Below are 20412 nucleotides of genomic sequence, written 5' to 3'. Positions count from 1 at the left end.
TGAAAATGAGCCTTATTGCTAAGCAGCAAGATTCAGAGGCCAATAATAACTTGAGCTTTTAGATTATTGCCCAAAATGGCTAAACAAAAAGGGCATTAAGAAATGGCATTCCCCAGCATGTTCTTCTCCCCACAGTTCTTCACCATACTTAGCCATTGAGTCATTTACAGCACAAAGTGGGGGAGAATTAATTTATACCTTCATTGTAATCTTTGATATTTAGAATTCAATTTTGTGGTTTGTAGGCCATTTATTTGACCACCATGGCAGGTCAACTGTGACCCATTGCATACACGTCTCATGACCTATATATCTTTGTTGCAATCTCTCCTAGCTCCCACCAATTACTGACCTTCGACCCTGCTCCAGCTATTACACTCCCTTTTATATTGTGTATAATCCATCACATCTCTCTTTAGCTTCTGAGAGTCAAAGACTCAAAAAGTTAAATCTATTTTCTCTCTCTCTACAGATGCCAGACCTGCTGAGTTTTCCAACATTTTCTTGTTTTTGTTCCAGAGATATGTTTGTTTCGCCAGCTAACCAGAAGTCAAGGTTGCAGATGAGTTCTGCTGCAGAGATCTTATATATGAGGACTTAAATGTGGCGAGAGAGAGAGAGCACGGAATGTGAATGCATGCAGAGATGCTGGCACATTGGTTGACCTTCCTGTCAGCCTCCTGTCAGTGTTGAGGAACATGATGGAGCTTGGCTCCAACTTGACAGGCGGTATTACACAGAGATCATCCTCTCCACGACCCCTATTCCATCTCCCTGCAGCATCCCAGGCCCATGGGTAATGCCACTGCTGATCCAATCCCTGTTGCAATGTGTGGGGGCAGTTCCCCTTCTCTTCTGCGTCACCAAGACCTGCTTATCCTGGCATCACGTCAGTTGGTTAGGAGATGTCAGTATCACATTCATATGTTGTGACACAGCTGCCTGTTTCCAAATCAATGACAGATAGCATTTAAACTGTGCAAGTCATGACCTGCAGCACTATAGCCTCTGAAGAAAGCGGAAGTCTGTATCGTGGCACTTGAAGCTATACAAGAACTTTGCATCCAGAAATTGTAAGCAGTTTGCAGGGGAAAAGGTTGGACTTAAGGCCACAAGAGGGAAATTTTAATGCAGAGGATAATGCAAAAGCATTAAACTTTGCACCTGTCTTAACAAAGGAAATGGATGATGTGAAGGTTCACTAAAAGAGCAGAAGGAATTGATGGACAGGATAGAGAAGATGTACTAAAAGTTCACCATGATTGAAAGTAGTTACCTGCTGCAGATGGATTGCATCCTAGGCTGTTGAAAGAAGCAAAACTAAAAATAGTAAAGGAATTTATCACAATCTTTCCATCCTGTATCCATGGATACAGGAGTGGTGCCACAGAACTAGGAGATTGCTAATGTTAAGCCACTACACAAGAAGAGGTATAGATCAGGAAAATACAGGCCAGTCAGCCCAACATCACTGTTGGAGAAGATCAAAGACAAAATAAACAAATTTGGAAAGCATGGGTTAAAGGAGAGTCAGCATGGATTTGGTAAAGGCAAATCATGTCTAACTAAATTAGAATGGTTACACCACAGGAGGAAGCTATTCAGTCCATTAAGTATTTACAAAAGTAACTCAGTTAATCCCACTTCCCTGCCTTTCCGCTGGCGACATGTAATTTATTTCTCTTCAGGATGTATCCAATTCTCTTTTGAAAACCCCAATTGTATTGGCCTCCACCACATTCTGAAATAGTCCATCCCAGTTCTTAATCAATTACTGCATTAAAAAATCCTCAGGTCTTCATTGGTTTGTTTGCTAATTACCTTAAAATTGGTGTCCTTTTGTTCTCATCCCTGCCACTACATCGTCCAGATCTCCATTGATTTTGAACACTTCTATCAAAGCTCCTCTCAACCTTTTTCTCCCCAAGAAGAAGCTTCTCCAATTTATCCAGAGAATCCTTACAGTGCAGGAGGTTGCCATTTGGCCCATCGAGTCTGCACCAACTCTTCAAAAGAGCATTTTGCCCAGGTCCACTCCCCCACCCTATTCCCAAAACCCAGTGCATTTACCATGGCTAATCCATCTAGCCTACACATCTTTGGACACTAAAGGGCAATTCAGCATGGCCAATCCACTTAACTCACACAACTTTGGACTGAGGAAGGAAACCAGAGCACCCGGATGAAACCCACACAGGGAGAACATGCAAACTCCACTCAGAATCAAACCCAGGTTCCTGGTGCTGTGAGGCAGCAGTGCTAACCACTGTGCCACCATGCTGCCCATACCAAATAACAAAGTCCCTCATCTCTGGGATCACTCATTAATCATTTCATTAACCCACTCCCTAAAATGTGGTGCCCAGAAATGAACATAATACTCCTGTTGAGACCAAAAGAGTGTTTCATAAAAGCTCAAATTTTCCTTGCTTTTCTACTCTTATGCTACCATTTATAAAGTATGCTTGATGTTTTTTTATCCACTTTCACAGCCTGTTTTGCCACCTTCAATAATTTAAACCCCAAGAGCTTTCTGCTCCTGGACTCACTTTAGAAACAAATGGAATTCATTGTTGATTATTTAAAAAACTGATCTAAATTTATGGAAATTGACATTGTCCAGTAATTTACCATCTTGTACTGCTCAAAAGTTCCCAACTTTGCTGGAGGTGGTCAGGCCAGGAAGGGATGGAGCAGAGGAAAAAAAAGGATGAATTCCACACATTTCAATAAAATTAATTGCACATTGCGTATAAGATACTATAAGTTATATGCTCTGTAAGCAAAAGAGATAGCAATTTGGAGTGAGGTTTCAGTACAGAGTTTATAGCACCTTTATAACCTGCTCCTACGGTATCTCAAACAGGGAAAAACAACTTCAGCCTTCGGACTGCTCTAAAGGCGGAAGCTCAATTTATGCACCAAATTGAAACATTTTTTTCTTTGTTTTGATTTGAGTAGACATTGCAAATTCTATCCAATCACATCTACCTTATTAGAAGAATAAGCAGTCATACAAGCCAAGTATTTTGTGGACAAGGCCAACAATTGCTAAGAAAAACATGAATCAGCTCTCAGTCCCACCCCCGGTACCCCCCCCCCCCCCCCCCCAATGCTACTCATGCAATGTCTTGCCACTAAAGGAAGGGATCGCTTGTGCTGCCAGGCATTCGCCACCTAAATTAAGCAGCACAAGGCCAGAAGACATAGGAGCAGAATTAGGCCACTCGGCCCATTAATCCTGCTTCACCATTCAATCATGGCTGATATTTTTCTCATCCCCATTCTCCTGCCTTTTCCCCATATTAATCAAGAACCTGTCTATCTTAAAGACACTCAATGACCTAGCTTCCACAGCCTTTTTGTGTCAAGAGTTCCACAGATTCACCACTCTCTGGCTGAAGAAATTCCTCCTCATCTCTGTTTTAAAGGATCGACCCTTCAGCCTGAATTTGTGCCCTCTGGTTCTAGTTTTTCCTACTTGTGGAAACATCCTCTCCACGTCCACTCTATCCAGGCCTTTCAATATCCTGTAAGCTTCAATAAAATCCTCCCTCATCCTTCTAAACTCCAACGAGTACAGACCCAGAGTCTTCAACCGTTCCTCATACGACATGCTGTTCATTCTAGGGATCATTCTTGTGAATCTTCTCTGGACCCTTTCCAAGGCCAACACATCCTTCCTCAGATATGGGGCCCAAAACTGCTCACAGTATTACAAATGGGGTCTGACCAGTATATACCAGCTCTTGTATTCTAGCCCTCTCGACATGAATGCTAACATTGCATTTGCCTCCTTAACTGCTGACTGAACCTGCACATTAACCTTAAAAGAATCTTGAACAAGGACTCTCAAGTCCCTTTGTGTTTCTGATTTCCTCAGCATTTTCCCATTTAGAAAATAGTCTATGTCTCCATTCCTCCTTCCAAAGTGCATAACCTCACACTTTTCCACATTGTATTCCATCTGCCACTTCTTCCAGCAGCTTAAATCACATCCATTTTCAAAACTCAAGCAAACGTTAGGCCACAAAGAGTATTACATCAGTTCTGGCCACCAAACTGAAGAAAGAATGTGAGGATCTTTGAGAGGATGCAGAGGAGAATTACCAGAATGATTCCAGGAATGAGGGATTTTAGTTCCAAGGTTAGACTGGAGAAGCTGGGGTTGTTCTCTCTGGAGAGGAGGTGATGGAGTGGAGATTTGACAGTGCTGTGTAAGATTAAGACAGATTTAGATAAAGCAGACAAAGAAAAGCTGTTGCTATTAGTGGATGGCGCAAGGACTAGGGAACACAGATTTAGGATTTTGGATAAGGGAAGTAGAGGCTGGACTGAATGCAAGGAAGTGCTCTTCTTTCAAAACAAAAACCCAGCAAGAGGTAATGACCTGGAATTCACTGCTTGATGGAAATGGAGACGATGATTTTAAAAGGAAATTGGATGTGCAGCGGAGGAAAATAAACTGCCGGGCTAGAAAGATAGAGCAGGGAAATGGGATGGACTGGATTCCTCGAGCAAGTGTTGGCGAGCCAAATGTCCTTCTGTGCCATTATGATAGCTGTTTGATTGTTAAAAAATGTTAAATGACAAAGCCCTCAGCTCCAAGTGTGTAGAATACATTTCATCCAAATTTTAATGGTACCATCGTTCTCACCCTGCACCAGGTATTTCCTACTGCCAAACGACCTGGAACTTCACCATTCAAGGGATTAGAAAAAAAATTCTGGAAAAAAGAATATTCAACATTTCTTGAAAAGCTGGAATTCCCCAGCCTCCCATCAGTGGATTTCTCGGCAGTGAGGGGCAGCACGCTGTTCGCTAGCAGCAGGGTCTCTGGTCTCGCTGCTGTCAATGGGATTTCCCACTGTAACCACCCCATGGAGCCAGGAAACCAGGGGCAGGGATGTACTGCCAACACGACCAAAGAATCCACCACCAGCAAACAGCCACAGGATTCTGGCCAATGTATTTGAAAAGAGTGAAATTGCCTCGGAGTTCTGAACTGAAGGTCAGCTATAGACTGAACCCGGGCAGGGTTTTCATTGGCTGGTGGGGATGGAAAGGAGGACAACTAGGCACACAATTTCACCTTGCTAGATGGTGTGCCGGTTTGGTGGCAGCATCCCATTCCAAAGCCATTTTGATGAAGCTGGATGTCAAGGTGGGGGGGGGGGGCGGTGGTGGGGGGGCCACTATTTTAATTTGATGGCTAACTCAGGCAAAAATCAGACTGCTCCAACCACACAGAGAGCTGGGGTCCTGACCCAAAGCCCTGTCTTTTAAAATCTATCCAAACAGATCAAACTTTATGATGCTTCTTTTTAAATCAGGCAAAAAATGGATACATTGGAATAAAAAGCCTTCATCAGATTCAATCAGTTTACAATTTGGTGCATGAAACCCTGAAAAATGGTTGATTCAGCTCAAATGTGTCTTGAAACTCGATGGGAAATTACCACAACATAGATCCCTACCATAGTTGCTGTGTCAACTTGGACTATTTTTTTTAAAAGTTAAAAGAACTGAAGATGACTAAATGATCACGCACAAGCTATGTGTAATTTACCCCAGAATAGGATCCACCTTATTCATCTCCTCTAACAGCTTGTTAATCATATAAAAAACACAAATTTCTCAGTGACCCCAGAAGGAAGACTAAAAACTAACACTGTTATCTGTGGAGTGCTGTTGGTCAGGGTAGATTGCAGTTACATGGTTCCAACAAGAAACCAAGTTGTACAAAATTTATTCATCTACAGGAAACTCCTCTCTTTGCTATTTACAGCAAAAATCGAACACAATTTGTTTACAACTTCAATACAAGTAATGGTGGCACAATGGTTAGCACGGCTGCCTCAGTGCCAGGGACCCAGGTTCAATTCCAGCCTTGGGTGACTGTATGGAGTTTGCACATTCTCCCAGTGTCTGCGTGGGTTTCCTCTGGGTGCTCCGGTTTCCTCCCACAGTCCAAAGTTTTTGGTTAGGTTGATTGGCTATGCTAAAATTGTCCTCAAGTGTTAGGGGGATTAGCAGTGTAATTACATGAAGTTACGAGGATAGGGCCTGGGTGGGATTGTTATTGGTGCAGGCTCGATGGGCTGAATGGACTCCTTCTGCACTGTATGGATTATATAACAGATAAAATCCAGTCCTCATCCCCACATGTCCTCAAACTGATTCTTTACTAGATAAACCAGTGTAAAAGAACGTTAATCAACGTTTCTGTGACATCAAAACCATTTATAAATTGCAGTTTGTCCAACTGGCCTTAAACTGCACTGTATAAAATGGGCATGTTTGTGTATTTTGTAACTTAAGTCTCCAGACCTAAACCATCAGAAACTGCTGATTTTTCTGTGCCCTGTGAGTCACAGCAAGGAACATTACAAAGCAAAGGAATAGTTGACAGAGGCAGCGAGAGGGGAAATGTGCACTGCTGCTTTACTCATGGTGCCAGTTGTAACAACAATGACAAAAGGAAGAGCTTCACCCAGTATACACGTCAACCTAGCTGTATAAATTAGAGGAAACATCTTGCACGTCAGACAACCCTGAATATTTTACATCTGAAGAACTACAAGCTTCCTGGAATTGATATCAATTCCTTTACCACGTAAAAAAAGGTTAAACAATTCAACAAGTGTGAAAAGCAATGAAATCTACATTTCATACGGTGAATGATTTCATGCCAGTAATGAAACACACAAGAACAAAAAATAGAAAGAAAGAATGTATGGTTTATACTGCTAGATGCTGAACTAATATTATGATAAGTTACCAGCACATCAAACTTATGTGCAAAATGTCTAGCCTCTTCCATCCATAATCCACTTTAATGGGATCTGTAGTATTTACCTCAGTCAATATTTTTTTTGACATATGTGACTGATCTACCCTTTGGATTTTAAATCTGAATTGAATGAAATGAATACCAAATGGTAGTTTCACCATTGCCTTTGTAATATGAAAACCGAATGATCATTTTCACATAGCAATTTCACATACTGTCAAGTGTCAGCATTTAGCATTCAGGTTATAGTTGCATTATTACCTAGGATATTACAAGGCTCTACTGCTGTTCATCACACATTCAGCAACCAGAGCACAGCTCACCTGCACTTTTAGCTATCTTTCGTTGACCCAGAGACTGAGCATTGTATATAGTGAAAGAGCAGAGGATAAGACGGGAAAAATCTATTTCCCCAACACCTGTAATGGCTGCAACAGACTTCAAACAACTTTGATTTATGCAAAACTGCTGTACCCTGATGATGCTCACTGTGCTGCCTCATGAAATGGGAGGTTTTAATAATTTCAATAATACAATGAGACGGAGGGATGGATCTTCCGGTCCCAACAAAGGCAACCAGTCACCATGGGATGGGTGAGCCACACAAAATGGCGTAGACATCAGCAGGACCAGAAGACCCTGCCGGCATCAATAGCAAGCCACCTCCGCAAAACATGCTGCTGGGGAGGGGTGTGAAATCAGACAGAGTTGTATCTTTTTTCCCCCAACGAGGAGGCTGAAATATTTCCATGAGCTTTTATGCAATTTTATAATATTGCCCATTTGATTCCCATTAAAAAGTCATACCGCTTGTGCAATGATATCTCATTAATCCATTGACTTAAAACACAGCAAAAGCAAGGGTTACACAAAGCATTTGATTCAAACAAATATTGTGCCAATACAACTTAGGACTGCAAATTTCATGCTAAGTGTCATCTCCAGTAGGAAAAGCAGTGGGAATTCCACTGAGTGGGTTGGCGCAATACAAATTGCAATTCGCCCACACTTGTGATTTTTTTAGAGCTTGGGAAGAAGATTCCCACACAATTCACCCACACTTCAGAAAGATTTGGGAGGTTGGGGTGATTCACACCATGAGGGGGATGTGCGGGGCCGAAAGACGGCAGCAAGACCAGCTCCTCAGAAATTGGGGCACCAATTCAGTGTCGGGTCAATGGTAATCCCCCAGTATGTTAAGAGATGAAGGTAGAGTATTGCTTTCTCTGTCCCCAATCTGGAGTGTTGTACAACCACAAGCCATTCCAGACAAGTACCCATACCTGCAAACAGGCAGAATCTTTGCAGTTGCCTTCTAGTGGAAATTTGTGGAAACCCCAGGGAAACAGTGCATAAAACTCGTGATTCAAGCTACGGTGGACTATTGGGAACTCCCCAGAGAATTAATACTGCTGTTCATTTCATTTTAAAAGCAATACCAAAAATGTATGAGGACACTAAAGACTGTGGCTTATAACTTAAATACTCCAAAAGATCACATGGGAGGAACAAACTATGATCATCTAATCCGAGCCACTCCTCTAGGCAGTAATGATGAGTGGGATTTTAATTCCAAAGAATTTCAAGTAATGGTCTTATTCTTTTAGAGAATCCATCTTCAGGATAAAGTAATTGAACAAAAAGAATTTGCAACTGCACTACAGATTACTGCAAATTGTGCTAAGATCCATCATTTCACACAGAATCATGACAGGGTACAAGTTTCCAACATACTGACATAACCCCTCAGCCAAACAAATTTCCTAGACACCTTTCAAAGATGACTTGGCTTTTAATAGGATCATTTTCTGACTCTGGACTGCAAATGGTAGAATATTATTGTCCATCTTATTTCTTGGCCCTGCACAGTGTATAAATTTCAGTTGGATATGGCTGTATCCGTATATATTTATAAAATCAAACAAGTAACCTCCAGTCGCTTACCCATCCATACTTCTCCAAACTGTCCAGCTCCAAGCTTCTTCACCAGTTTCACAGAGTCTCGTGGAATTTCCCATGCATCTTTATCCCATGGTTTTTGTGGTTTGGGACTAAGACAGGGGGATCCAAGCTTTCGACACAGGCCATCAGCTTGTCCTGTTGATTCAAACAGAGTTTAAGCTGAAATACTATGCACAACAGATCCATCTTCTTGAACATTAAAATTATTTTGCAGGTTAGTTCATTACAGAATGCATTGCAATAAGTAATTATTTTCATTTCCTAGAATCTTACACATTGGTACATCTCTAATCTCCTCCAGCCCTATAACCCTCCGAAATATCCACATTTCTCCAATTCCGGCCCCTTATGCATCACCACCATTTGTGGCCATGCCTTCAGCTGCCCAGGGCCTCAGATTTGGAATCCCCTAATCTCCACCCCTACCTTGCTCTTCTCTTTCAAAAAGTTCCTTTAAACCTTCCTCTGACATCTGACCTAATATTTTCTTATTTGCCTCAAGTGTCATATTTTTGTTTAATAATGCATCGCGGAATGTTTCACTACATTAAAAAGGTGCTGTAAGCTGTTTGTGAAGTTATTGCAAGTTCTGCTTCTGCATTATTTATAGATCCATACACAATGAATTTGTTGATATATTTATACACATCATTCTAGTTACGCTTCAGGTTTCAGAATTGGTCACAGCAGACTATGTTTTCCTTGGGAAGGGGAGTAATAGCTGGTTTCAGATTTTTTGGTCCATCGAGGTGGATGAATTAGGGGGCACAGGTTGACATGGATGGGGCATGGCAAGTGTGTAGGGGGATGAATGGTGTGAATGCCGAGGGCTAGAAGGCTTAATATTATAGAGAACAACTGAGAAGAAGACTCCTAGCATCGAGGTGGTTCTTTAAATCAGGGGCAGGGGTCTACTGCCAACACGACCAGAGAATCCACCACCAGCGAACTGCCACAGGATTCTGGCCAATGTATTTGAAAAGAGTGAAATTGCCTCGGAGTTCTGAAACTGAAGGTCAGCTACAGACTGAACCTGGGCAGGGTTTTCATTGGCTGATGGAAAGAAGGACGACGAGGCACACAATTTCACCCTGCTAGATGGTGTGCCTGTTTGGTGGCAGCATCCCATCCCAAAGCCATTTTGGTGAGGCTGGATGTTGGCGGGGGTGGGGGGTGCACTATTTTAATTTGATGGCTAATTTAGGCAAAAATCAGACTGCTCCAACCACACAGAGAGCCGGGGTCCTGACCCAGAGCCCTGCCTTTTAAATCTGTCCAAACAGATCAAACTTTATGATGCTTCTTTTTATCAGGCAAAAAATGGCTACATTGGAATAAAAAGCCTTCATCAGATTCAATTAGTTTACAATTTGGTGCATGAAACCTTGAAAAATGGTTGATTCAGCTCAAATTTGTCTTGAAACTTGATGGGAAATTACCACAACATAGATCCCTACCATAGTTGCTGTGTCAACTTGGACTATTTTTTTTAAAAACGAGTTAAAAGAACTGAAGATGACTAAATGACCATGCACAAGCTATGTGTAATTTACCCCAAAATAGGATCCACTTTATTCATCTCCTGTAACAGCTTGTTGATCATATAAAACACACAAATTCCTCAGTGATCCCAGAAGGAAGACTAAAAACTGTTATCTGTGGAGTGCTGTTGGTCAGGGTAGATTGCAGTTACATGGTTCCAACAAGAAACCAAGTTGTACAAAATGTATTCATCTAGATGAAACTCCTGTCTTTGCTATTTACAGCAAAAATCGAATACATCATTCGCTTATAATTTCAACACAAGTAACGGTGGCACAGTGATTATCACTGCTGCCTCACAGTGCCAGGGACCTACGTTCAATTCCAGCCTCGGGTGACTGTCTGTCTAGAGTTTGCACATTCTCCCCGTTTCTGCGTAGGTTTCCTCTGGATGTTCTGGTTTCCTCCCACAGTCCAAAGATATGCAGGTTAGGTTGATTGACTATGCTGATCGCCTCTGAACTGCTTCGGGAGGCAGGCAGCAGGCCGACTCCAGCCTGAACCTCCCACCCCCCCGGAATGAAAATCTCACTTTTGCAAGCACTATTTCCTGCGGCAAGCTCCGAGCCAGGAAATTTCCTGACTCCCATTACCCACCTCTAGGGTGAAAATGCACTCCTGTGTATAGAACATAGAACAGTACAGCACAGAACAGGCCCTTCGGCCCACGATGTTGTGCCGAGCTTTATCTGAAACCATGATCAAGCTATCCCACTCCCTATCATCCTGGTGTGCTCCATGTGCCTATCCAATAACCGCTTAAATGTTCCGAAAGTGTCTGACTCCACTGTCACTGCAGGCAGTCTTTGCAGCCTACAACAGCCCTCCACCTCATCCGCTACTCCACCAATCTTGGTGTCATCAGCAAATTTACTGATCCACCCTTCAGCCCCCTCCTCTAAGTCATTAATAAAAATCACAAAGAGCAGAGGACCAAGCACTGATCCCTGTGGCACTCCGCTAGCAACCTGCCTCCAATCCAAAAATTTTCCATCCACCACCACCCTTTGTCTTCGATCAGATAGCCAGTTACCTATCCAATCGGCCAACTTTCCCTCTATCCCACACCTCAGTTTCATCATAAGCCGACCATGGGGGACCTTATCAAACGCCTTACTAAAATCCACGTATATGACATCAACTGCCCTACCTTCATCAACACACTTAGTTACCTCCTCAAAAAATTCAATCAAATTTGTGAGGCATGACTTGCCCTTCACGAATCCGTGCTGACTATCCCGGATTAATCCGCATCTTTCTAAATGGTCGTAAATCCCATCCCTATGGACCTTTTCCATCAATTTACCAACCACCGAAGTAAGACTAACCGGTGTATAATTACCAGGGTCATTTCTATTCCCTTTCTTAAACAGAGGAACAACATTCACCATTCTCCAGTCCTCTGGCACCATCCCCGTGGACAGCGAGGACCCAAAGATCAAAGCCAAAGGCTCTGCAATCTCATCCCTTGCCTCCCAAAGAATCCTAGGATACATTTCAGCAGGCCCAGGGGACTTATCGACCTTCAGTTTATTCAAAACTGCCAGGACATCCTCCTTCCGAACATCTATTTCCTCCAGCCTATTAGCCTGTAACACCTTCTCTTCCTCAAAAACATGGCCCTTCTCCTTGGTGAACACTGAAGAAAAGTATTCATTCATCACCTCGCCTATCTCTACTGACTCCATACACAAGTTCCCACTACTGTCCTTGACCGGCCCTAACCTCACCCTGGTCATTCTTTTATCCCTCACATAAGAGTAAAAAGCCTTGGGGTTTTCCTTGATCCGACCCGCCAAGGACTTCTCATGTCCCCTCCTAGCTCTCCTAAGCCTCTTTTTCAGCTCGTTCCTTGCTAACTTGTAACCCTCAATCGAGCCATCTGAACCTTGTTTCCTCATCCCTACATAAGCTTCCCTCTTCCTTTTCACAAGACATTCCACCTCTTTCGTGAACCATGGTTCCCTCACTTGGCCATTTCCTCCCTGCCTGACAGGGACATACCTATCAAGGACACCCAGTATTTGTTCCTTGAAAAAGTTCCACTTTTCATTAGTGCCTTTCCCTGACAGTTTCTGTTCCCAACTTATGCCCCCTAATTCTTGCCTAATCGCATCATAATTACCTCTCCCCCAATTGTAAACCTTGCCCTGCGGTACGGCCCTATCCCTCTCCATTGCAATAACAAAAGACACCGAATTGTGGTCACTATCTCCAAAGTGCTCTCCCACAACCAAATCTAACACTTGGCCCGGTTCATTTCCCAGTACCAAATCCAATGTGGCCTCACCTCTTGTCGGCCTATCCACATATTGTGTCAGGAAACCCTCCTGCACACACTGCACAAAAACTGCCCCATCCGAACTATTTGACTTACAAAGGTTCCAATCAATATTTGGAAAGTTAAAGTCCCCCACGACAACTACCCTGTGACCCCCACACCTATCCATAATCTGCTTAGCAATTTCTTCCTCCACATCTCTATTACTATTTGGGGGCCTATAGTAAACTCCTAACAACGTGACCGCTCCTTTCCTATTTCTAACCTCAGCCCATATTACCTCAGTGTGCAGATCCCCCTCGAAGTGCCTTTCCGCAGCCGTTAAACGATCCTTGATTAACAATGCTACTCCTTCACCTCGTTTACCAGCTTCCCTACACTTACTGAAACATCTATACCCCGGAACGTCCAACAACCATCCCTGTCCTTGTTCTACCCACGTCTCCGTAATGGCCACAACATCGTAGTCCCAAGTACCAATCCACGCCCCAAGTTCATCTACCTTGTTCCGGATGCTCCTTGCATTGAAGTAGACACACTTCAACCCACCTTCCTGTCTACCGGTACCCACCCTTGACCCTGATACTTTCCCCAATACCTCTCCACCCTCAACACTGACTTCTGGACTACAACTCCTTTTCCCACTCCCCTGACAAATTAGTTTAAACCCCCCTGAAGAGCCTTATCAAATTTCCCTCCCATGATATTGGTGCCCCTCTGGTTCAGGTGCACCCCGTCCTGTTTGTACAGGTCCCACCTTCCCCAGAATGTGTTCCAATTATCCACGTATCAAGCCACATTTCAGATATATCGTACAAAATGCAAGTACTTACTTTGGTAATGTTTAATTAGCTCATTTAGGTCAACAAATGTAATTCTAGGAGAAATGTAAAAGCCTCCACTGTCCAAACATCGAATCTTGTAGTGTTTAACTACATCGCCCAACTGAGGATCAGAATCTCTCATCGACAGTGAGTAACTACCTAAGAAACAGAATAGGGTTTAAAAGTAAACTTTTGATTTGATTTTCTAATTATTAGCATAACTTCAGTCAAAATAAAAACGTGTTTCCTTAATTTTTTTATGTTGTCGTATTAATCACTAAACTATAGAGGGTTCAATTATATTAACTGGGACAAAATTGGCCAAAATAACCAATTAGTACATAGAGCAGGAGGTGATCATTTAACCCCTCTGTTCAGTGAGGTCATTGCCAATCGATTACCTAACTCCCCACCTGGCTCCATATTCCATAATACCTTGGCTAGCAAAAACCCAAACACAACTTTAACAGGAATAATTCAGCTAAAAGCTATTGATTTTTGAGAGTAGGTCCACGCCACTCTGTGTGAAGAGTGTCTAACTTCTCTCCTGAATAGCCTGGTTGTGAATTGATTTTAAGGTTATGTGCCCTTGCCCCAGATTCCCCCACCAGAAGAAAAAAGTTTCCAGCGACTTTAATCTATTTTCAAAATCCTGAAAAGTTCTATCAAATCTTTCTTAACATTAACTATTCCAGGAAACAGAGGCCCAGTTTATGTAATCTTGCTTCATAATATAACCTTTGGAGTCCTGGTAATGTTCTAATGAATCTGCATTGCACCCCTTCCAAGGGCAATATATCCTTTCCAAGATGTCCAGTATTGTACACAGTACTCCAGATGTGGCCCAACATTGGTTTCTGTAGCTGTAGGAAGTTGTGCCAAAGGCACTCAGTGCAGGATCAAAAGACCTGGCATCAGGAATTGGGATGGTGGGGGGAGGGGAGCATGCATGCAAATAGCTACACCCCTGCCCTTGCTGCTGACCCCATTCCCCCAAAAGCCTTCACTTTACCAGCCCCCTCCTACCATCATGCACTTGTGGCTGGATCTGTGGGTGATCCTAGGCCTTCAATACTTGCAGTACCAGCTGCAGTCACCACCATCCTGATGGCGCTGCTGCAAAATAAACAGCTGCTGGCCTCTGTATGGCTGCAACTCCCAATGAGTGGGATTTCTGACCCTGGGGTCCTTGATCAGAGGGAAGGCCCACTGTTGCCCAGTTAAATGCACTTAATTTGGCAGGCCTTCCCGAAAAGAGACAAAGACAGACATTCACTTGCTCTCCAGTGAACAGGTGTGACTCCACCCCCCCCCCCCCCATTGCCTCCATTAAATATTGTCCATTATATCTAGTAACTACAACTAGGACAGCTGCTGTGGGGATACAGAATTTCTGAAGAGCATCATGGGTAATGGTCAAAGGGTGGAATTAATGCACAATGTTGGGAGTGGAACAGACAATCTTCTTAACCCATAATCTGGAAATGTTTCATAATAATCTTGGGTGCCCAAAATAAGAGACTTCTTTTGCTCAGCATTCCAGACGCCCACCTCTCAAAAAAAAAACAAAATGGAAAAATATTCAACCTTCGTGCTAAATTGGCAGTTTGACATGCAGTTTAATTTTTTCCCGGTTCGTATCAGTAATCTAATGATTCCTTTTGGTTTAGAACCAAGGGTGGATTTGTGCCTAAAATTAAAATTTGGGGAAAGCACAACTCCACACTTAAAACAGATGTCAATGAGGATTTAAGCAGAACAGAACACGTCTAAATAATAGGCCATAATACAGTCGTCAAATCAGATGTAAAAAATGAGGGTAGCAATTATAAAGTCATACCTTTTGATGTTTCACTCTCCCTAATGAGGAAAGCACCAGCTTTATTTCCAGGTGATAACAGATGTCTCTCTGAATCTTTGCGACTGATATCTTTAAAGAACCACCTCAAAAATATCAAAAGTTTGAGTGTTTAATTTACATATGATATGGAGCAAAAATCAAATTATTTGAAGTATAAAAGTAGTAGCAACATACTCCTCAGTTTCCAGTGTGTTGATGTTTGCCACATAATTGCTGGGAATATATCCCTCTCTTCTAGTGACAAGTGACTTGGCTTTCCACCATTCACCATGTCTGCAAGATACAAATACTACATTTAAAGAGCAGTTCGAAGAGATAATACAATTCATATTCCGTAGGTAGAAAATCCAGGTGACAACTGGTTTAGACAACTGATAACCTATTTAAAATGAATAGATTGCCATCAATACTACCATTATAAAGTCTGGGCCCTTTGAACGCGCATCTCACGATCACCCCTCAAAATTATTTTGCTTTGACAAAACCGTTATTTGCAGTTTGTTGGGATAAAACCATCTGAGTGACATCATCATCATTTCAGTGCTGAGGGTGAAAAATCACCAGGCAGCACGGTGGCAGAGTGGTTAGCACTGCTGCTTCACTGCACCAGGGACCCAAGTTCAATTCCGATCTTGGGTGACTGTGTGTGGAGTTTGCACGTTCTCCCAGGGTCAGTGTGGGTTTCCTCCCACAGTCCAAAGATGTACAGGTTAAATGGATCAGTCATGCCAAGTTGTACCTTAGTGTTAGGGGGTCTAGCAGGGTAAATACGTGGGATTATGGGGATAGGGCCTGGGTGGGATTGTCGTCTGTGCAGACTCAAATGGGCTGAATGGTCTCCTTCTGCACTGTAGGGATTTTATGATTGTTGGAACAGAAATCCAACGGTGCCCAGGAGGAATGTGGAACCTCCTATTCTATTTCTTTCTTGTCAGCAAGAAAGTATTCTAGATATCTGTTTCTGGATGAAAACTCTAACATCCGCTTCCCAATGCTCCATTATTCAGCTTACATTTCAAACAAATGAATGGTTGATGCCGGTCTTGAATAAAAAGTGCAAACATTAATTTTAGTCTTTCTGGAAACCTTTCTTGGGACTGATTAATTTGTATTAAATCCCTGCTTGATTGAGTAACTTTACAATACTTGATGAATTGATAGCCCTCACTGTGGTTAAAATTTAATTTTTATAAATGATATTTGGAAAAGACGCAATATCTAACATTTATCCCTGGTAATAGGAAGATGCCCAGAAAAGTGCATGATTCAGCACAGAATTCGGGTGACCAGCAAAATGCCTCATCATGCAGTGATGTCTGCCAAAGTCAATTGGCGTCTGAAGGAACAAAGTTAGTCAAGATGTTTCAGACATCTCAGGAAATAAAATGCGTGTATGTGCAAAGACACATTACAACACTGGAACGAGTGAGGCAACTGATGAACTGAAAACCTCACGTGAAAATTTGAAACCTACAACAGAAAGCATTTCCATTTGCTTAGTATTTTTAGTTTAAGATATCCAAAAGCACACCACATAGGCGGGCATTGCCCAATTGCTGGCAAGAGAATTAGGAGAAGTGACAAAAGAATTACGGTGGGAATTATAGGCTTTCGAACGACAGGGAAGGAAGTCAAAAAGCCCAATTTTACTATCGTTCTTAAATTAGTTTTGGTTGAAACTATCTTCCTACTTCCCAGAAATGCACACATGCCATGGCAAAAAAAAGAACAAAACGGTAGGTTTTCTGTGCAAACTGAAGTAGTTGCATTTTGTTTTAAAGAATTACAGGTGGTTGTAAGACCAGGAGAGAGGATGAAAAATCTACCCGATTAACCACCATTGTTCATGTGCACCAATGTGCATTTCTGGTCTGCTTTTAAGCCAATGTGGCAGAATTAGTTTAGTGTGTCAGAGCAGAGATGTTCTTGTACAGCGAAGGAAGTCACTTCCTCTTGGGTTTCCGCCCCAGCCTGAACACATGACTGTTTATAGTCCAGATGAAAGTCTTAGCTGTCTGTCGTCCAACTTTTGGGGGTAGGGTGGCTTTATGACTAAACATTGGGGACATCCCTGTATTTTACCCAGGAGAATCTGATGGGGGGGGGGGGGGGGCGATCAAGACCATGAACACTCAGGCTCAACTAGACAAAAAAGTTGTACCAGATCTAAAATGAAATAACTGAAAAGCAACTAAGATTTTAATAAAAGTTTATACAGCTGAAGGGAAAATAAATGAAAGCAGTTCAAGTGAAAATCTGCTGCAACGTTGAAATATAACCAATGAGATATATTTACAGTAGCCAGAGGTGATTAACTGGTGAGGCTATGCTCAGTCATAAGAGTAGAATGGTCCAGGCATTCTGTAAAATGGAGTGGGAGAGAGGGTAGATTGTTCCCCTTTCCTAAAGTGAGTTTGCAGCACAGTAACCTCACCCAAATTTGGGGCAGAATGTTTCCTGTGGGGCACTGAACTCCACAGTCACACTCAAATGTTGGCCAGAATCCTGAACTTTGAGAGAAACAGTAATTCTGATCTTCCCCAGAGAGGCCAATTTGTGGGCAATTAAGGATAGTGATGTGCTCTCAAAGCTGGAGAGCCAGAGTTTCCAGTTTGAAAGCGGCAGCAAGCTGCCAGATCAGGCGAGTGAGAGAGGGGTTGCATCAAAATAGAGATGCCCCATCTCCAATGGCTTTTGCAACCAGGCAATAACTGAAGGGCTGGCCCCCCTGCAAGAATGCCTTGCAGCTGCTTCTGCAGCCAGGCAGGCAGGGAAGAACTCTAAACCACCTTGGAGCTCTACAGCAATCTCAGAACTTAGTTTGAAAGCATAAACTTTGGCCTATAATTTCAAACGAAACAATGAGACAGAAGTATTATCTTTGATGCAGTGGAAAAGGGAATTTTTAATGAGTATGAGTAAGACAAGTCAGTCATCACAGAATCTCGGTCAATCCAGTTTCAAAAACTTTATTGTTCAGTCCGCAAGCATGATCACAACCTTCCTGCCACTTGCCATTTCAACTCACCATGTTGTTCTCATGCTCATATTGCTACCCTTGGACTACTACAATGTTCCAATATCTTTCAGTTAGGCACGTTACAACCTTCTGGACTCCAGTTCAACAACTTCAGAAGTGAACTGTGTGCCATATTTTTGCTTTCAGACAGTGCTTACCCTTATTCTGCTATTAATGCTTACTCTGGTCAAAACATTAGGGCAGAATTTTACAGGGGTTTAAACGGACCATCACATCCAGCATGGAAATACCCACCATGGCAGGGGCTGGAAAGTCTCGGTGTTAGTTTTTAATACCATCATTACAACTCCCTTTGTCTTGTATTCCATTACACCTTTTTCATTTAATCTCCCCTGCCCTCTAACGTATTCCCTTTGCTCCACCTGCCCCTACCTCCCTTTTTCATAAGCATAAAATCTATCATATTTCTATCTCTCCTCTGCTCCGAAGAAGTCATATTGGACTCAAAAACATTCTCTCCCCGCAGATGCTGCCAAGCAGTTTTCCAGCATTTTCTGTCCTTTAGTTTCAGGAACTTGAACTTCTGGTCCCAAAGGACTCCTTTAATAACCACATTCCGGGAAGTTGAGGGATTTCTGAACCATTCTATTCAAAATTCTGCTGGGAAGGACATGTTGATAATATGCCTGATACCAGACTACCAAAGCAGCTGTTCTACTCAGCACTCGGTCATAGCAGAAGACTCCCAAGAAGAGCAGAAATGGTCCTCAAAGCACCACTGAAGTGGTCAAACATCCTCCTTAGGGAGTTCTTGACTTGTGACCAACCAAAATGGAGAAGGTTCATGCAGGAAGGTACCAAAGCATCGAGAAACTTTGTTGGGACCACGCAAACAACAAGAACAATGTAAGAAATATGAATGCAAGACAGCCAAGTGTTCCATCAAGTTTGCTCAGCTTGATCATGGTTAATCTTGCTCTTCAACTCCACTTTCCCACTGGCTCTCTGTATCCATTGATATGTCTATCTCAGCCTTAAATATATTAAAGCCAGAGAATCCACAACTTTCTGGGCTAGAGAATTCCAAGGATTCATAATCCTTTCAGTGAAGAAGTTTCTCCTTATCCTAAATGACAAAGGCAAAGTCAAGGCATTGGAGGGAGCACACAAACCTTCCAAAAACCCATCCACCCAACCCTCCCCATATGCAGTAAGTCTGCAATTTCGGCATTTAACTATTAAACCAGAGTGGAAGCAAATCATCCTCAATCCCGAAGGAATGCATGGAAGATGAGATATTCAGAATGTGATCAGCCAAAAGACAATGCTGAACAGTTCAGGGCAGAGAGATAATTCACAACTGGGGACATAGATGTTCATCTGAAGTGTCAAAGAGTCAGAATTCGCTGATGGAGGAAATAATCAAGTTGCTGGAACTAACGAATAAACACTTGAGTCCTGATATTCTGGCAGGACAAATGTGATAAGAGTTTTAACAACACCAGGTTAAAGTCCAACAGGTTTAGTTGGTATAAATGCCATTAGCTTTCGGAATCCTGCTCCTTCGTCAGATGGAATGGATATCTGCTCATAAACAAGGCATACAGAGACACAAACTCAAGTTACAGAATACGGATTAGAATGCGAATCTTTACAGCTAATCAAGTCTTAAAGATACAGACAATGTGAGTGGAGAGAGCATTAGGCACAGGTTAAAGAAATAACGGCACGGTAGCACAGTGGTTAGCACTGCTGCTTCACAGCTCCAGGGACCTGGGTTCGATTCCCGGCTTGGGTCACTGTCTGTGTGGAGTTTGCACATTCTCCTCGTGTCTGCGTGGGTTTCCTCTGGGTGCTCCGGTTTCCTCCGACAGTCCAAAGATGTGCGGGTTAGGTTGATCGGCCATGCTAAAATTGCCCCTTAGTGTCCTGAGATGCGTAGGTTACAGGGATTAGCGGGTAATGTGTGTAGGGATATGGAGGTAGGGCCTGGGTGGGATTGTGGTCGGTGCAGACTAGTTGGGCCGAATGGCCTGTTTCTGCACTGTAGGATTTCTGTGATTTCTAAGATTTCTAAATGTGTTTGGTCTCCAGACAGGACAGCCAGTAAGATTCTGCAGATCCAGGCAAGCTGTGGGGGTTACCGATAGTGTGACATGAACCCAAGAT

At 42.8% G+C, this 20412-nt stretch overlaps 1 protein-coding gene across 3 annotated transcripts in view; it reads right to left on the bottom strand.

Moving 5' to 3' along the window:
* The window catches only part of lyn (LYN proto-oncogene, Src family tyrosine kinase), a 91482-nt gene that overhangs the window by 32631 nt on the left and 38439 nt on the right, over positions 1-20412 (bottom strand). For all 3 annotated transcript variants that reach the window (XM_078216187.1, XM_078216186.1, XM_078216188.1), the window contains exons 5-8: positions 15438-15536; positions 15243-15346; positions 13412-13561; positions 8738-8890 (exon numbers count right to left, since the gene is read on the bottom strand). In XM_078216187.1, the coding sequence (XP_078072313.1) occupies positions 8738-8890; positions 13412-13561; positions 15243-15346; positions 15438-15536 (506 nt within the window). The remainder of the gene's footprint in view (positions 1-8737; positions 8891-13411; positions 13562-15242; positions 15347-15437; positions 15537-20412) is intronic.

This window comes from Mustelus asterias, chromosome 7 (genome assembly GCF_964213995.1).
Source record: "Mustelus asterias chromosome 7, sMusAst1.hap1.1, whole genome shotgun sequence".
Taxonomy (NCBI): Eukaryota; Metazoa; Chordata; class Chondrichthyes; order Carcharhiniformes; family Triakidae; genus Mustelus; species Mustelus asterias.
The sequence above is the reverse complement of the archived record's forward strand: the minus strand, read 5'-3'. Positions and strand labels throughout refer to the sequence as shown.